The sequence below is a fragment of the Anolis sagrei genome, chromosome 4 (genome assembly GCF_037176765.1).
Source record: "Anolis sagrei isolate rAnoSag1 chromosome 4, rAnoSag1.mat, whole genome shotgun sequence".
Taxonomy (NCBI): Eukaryota; Metazoa; Chordata; class Lepidosauria; order Squamata; family Dactyloidae; genus Anolis; species Anolis sagrei.
This window is the reverse complement of record NC_090024.1, coordinates 124,832,957-124,835,906: the sequence shown is the minus strand read 5'-3', so window position 1 is coordinate 124,835,906 and position 2,950 is coordinate 124,832,957. Positions and strand designations below refer to the sequence as shown.

General features: G+C 51.7%; 1 protein-coding gene across 1 annotated transcript; it reads left to right on the top strand.

Moving 5' to 3' along the window:
* The first annotated feature begins 1,679 nt into the window (after positions 1 to 1,679).
* On the top strand, positions 1,680 to 2,655 carry IER5 (immediate early response 5). The gene has a single exon (XM_060771621.2). The coding sequence runs from the start codon at positions 1,818 to 1,820 to the stop codon at positions 2,331 to 2,333; it is 516 nt and encodes a 171-aa protein (XP_060627604.2). The 5' UTR covers positions 1,680 to 1,817; the 3' UTR covers positions 2,334 to 2,655.
* The last annotated feature ends 295 nt before the right edge of the window (positions 2,656 to 2,950 follow it).

The window sequence follows — 2,950 nt, the reverse complement described above, 5'->3', positions numbered from 1 at the left end:
GACCCCCAACCATCAAATTATTTTCGTTGCTACTTCACAACTGTAATTTTGCTATTGTTATGAATCATCATGTAAATATCTGACATGCAGGATGTGTTTTCATTGATTGGACCAAATTTGGCACAAATACCCAACATGCCCAAATTTGAATGCTGTTGGGGTTGATGGGGGAGTTGATTTTTGTCATTTGGGAGTTTTATTTGCAGGGATTTATAGTTCACCTACAATCAAAGAGCATTCTGAACTCCACCAACAAACTTGGCACACAGAACTTCCAGGACCAACAGAAAATACGAGAAAATGTTGGTGGGCATTAACCTTGTGTTTGGGAGTTGTAGTTCATCTATATCCAGAGAGCACTGTGGACTCAAACAATGACAGACCTAGACCAAACTTGGCAGGAATACTCAATATGCTGAAATGTGAACACTGGTGGAGTTTGGGGAAACTAGACCTTGACATTTGGAAGTTGTAGTTGCTGGGATTTCTAGTTCACCTACAATCAGAGAGCATTCTGAACCCCAGCAACGATAGAATTGTGCCAAACTTTCCACACAGAACACTCATGAGCAACAGAAAATACTGTTCCACCCAGAACAGATCCACCCAGAGGAAAAGTGTTCCTGCCATACATCAAGTGAACCACTGACCGCATAGGGAAGCTGATGAGGAAACACAACATACAAACAATCTACAAACCCACCAAGAAAATCCAACAAATGCTACGTTCAGCAAAGGACAAGAGGGATCCTCTCACCTCTGCAGGAGTCTACCGTATACCATGCAGCTGTGGACAAGTCTACATAGGGACCACCAAACGCAGTGCCCAGACACGCATCAAGGAACATGAAAGGCACTGCAGACTACTACAACCAGAGAAGTCAGCCATAGCAGGGCACCTGATGAACCAGCCTGGACACAGCATATTATTTGAGAACACAGAAATGCTGGACCACACCAACAACCACCATGTCAGACTACACAGAGAAGCCATTGAAATCCACAAGCATGTGGACAATTTCAACAGAAAGGAAAAGACCATGAAAATGAACAAAATCTGGCTACCAGTATTAAAAAACTCTAAAATTATAACAGTTAAACAACAGAGAGGAAAAAAACAGGCACAGATTAACACCTCCCAGCAACAGATTTTCCCAGGCTCAGGCAGGCCTTCAAATGCTAATGAAGGTGATCAGCTAAACATTCACACCTAACTGCAGCAGGGAAGAGCTCCTTGCCCCACCCCAGCCATTCCACAGATATATAAACCCATTTTTCCTACTTCCAACAGACCTCACAACCTCTGAGGATGCTTGCCATAGATGCAGGTGAAACGTCAGGAGAAATGCCTCTAGAACATGGCTCTATAGCCCGAAAAAACCCACAAGAACCTAGTGATTCCAGCCATGAAAGCCTTCGACAATACAGAAAATACTGTGTTTTCTGATAGTCTTTGGTGACCCCTCTGACACCCCTTTGCGACTCCCTCAGGGGTCCCGACCCCCAGGTTGAGAAACACTGCATAGTGTAATCTGATGCTCCCCTCCCCTGCGAGTCGCTGCCCCTTTAAAAGCGTCGCGGGCCCGCTGGGGCTCCCCCGCCCACATTCGAAAACCTTCCCACTCTCTTCTTTTGATTGGGCGCGGGCGCGGAGAGGGGCGGAGTTTGGATTCCAGGCGAGTTGGCTCTTGATTGGCGGGGAGGCGGAGCGGCGGGGTAAAAAGCGCGCGTTCCAGGCAGCCTGGCTCTAATCGGGAGGAGAAGGATGGGGGACGCGTAGTGCTGTCGGAGGTGGAAGCGGAGGCGAGCGTCCGGGCATGGAGTGCCGGCTGGAGGCGCACCGCATCGTGAGCATCTCGCTGGGCAAGATGTACAACGCGCGGTGCCAGCGCGGCGGAGCCAAGCTGCACAAGAACCTCCTGGTCTCGCTGGTCCTGCGCAGCGCGCGCCAGGCTTTCCTGGAAGGAGGAGGAGGAGGAGGAATAGGAGGAACGGGGCTGCCTCCCTTCCTGGCGCCGGGCTGCCCCTGCTGTTGCTCCCGGCTGCCGGCCCCGCCCTTCTGCCCCAGGAAGCGCAGCGCCGCCCGCGAGGAAGAGGAGGAGGAGGGGGTGGAGGAAGGGGAGGCGCCCTCCAAGAAGCCCCGCCGCGAGGAAGAGGAGCCAGGCAGGGAGCCCGGCAACGTGGCCAGCCTCATCTCCATCTTCGGATCCAGCTTCTCGGGACTCTTGAGCAAGAAGGGAGGAGGAGGAGGAGGGCGAGGGAGGCGAAGGCAGGACGAGGAAGAGCCCCTCCGCAGCCTCAGCCCCTGGAGCACCGCCATCGTCGCCTTTTGACCTCTCTAGGAAGCATTGCAGGGAGTCTGGGACTCTCTCCTCCTGGGACTCTCTCCTCCTGGGACTCTCTCCTCCTGGGACTCTCTCCTCCTGGGACTCCCCCCTTGTTGGGTTGTGGCTTCCTGATGGAGTTGTCTTTGAGACCTTGGGGAGGATCTGTTGTTCCCTGGTGTGTCATGTTTTTGGACTACCCTTAGCCACCTTTGTTCTATAAAGGCGGTTGTTGGGGGAGCCTTTTGTACAGTTGTTCCCTTTCTTGGATCGTTGTGGGTTTTTGTATTATTTTGACGTGTGTGATACAGATTAAACACTTTGGATGTTACTGGATTGGCCTCTTCTTTTTTGTGGAGTTTTCTGCACTGCCAGATAAATACCAAAGGTACGCAGTGGGTTAAAGCGCTGAGCTGCTGAGCTTGTTGACCAAAAGGTCGCAGGTTCAATTCCAGGGAGCGGCATGAGCTTCCGCTGTCAGCCCTAGCTTCTGCCAACCTAGCAGTTCGAAAACATGCAAATGTGAGTAGATCAATAGGTACCGCACCGGCGGGAAGGTAACTGCACTCCATGTAGTCATGCTGGCCGCAAGACCTTGGAGGTGTCTATAGACAACGTTGCCTCTT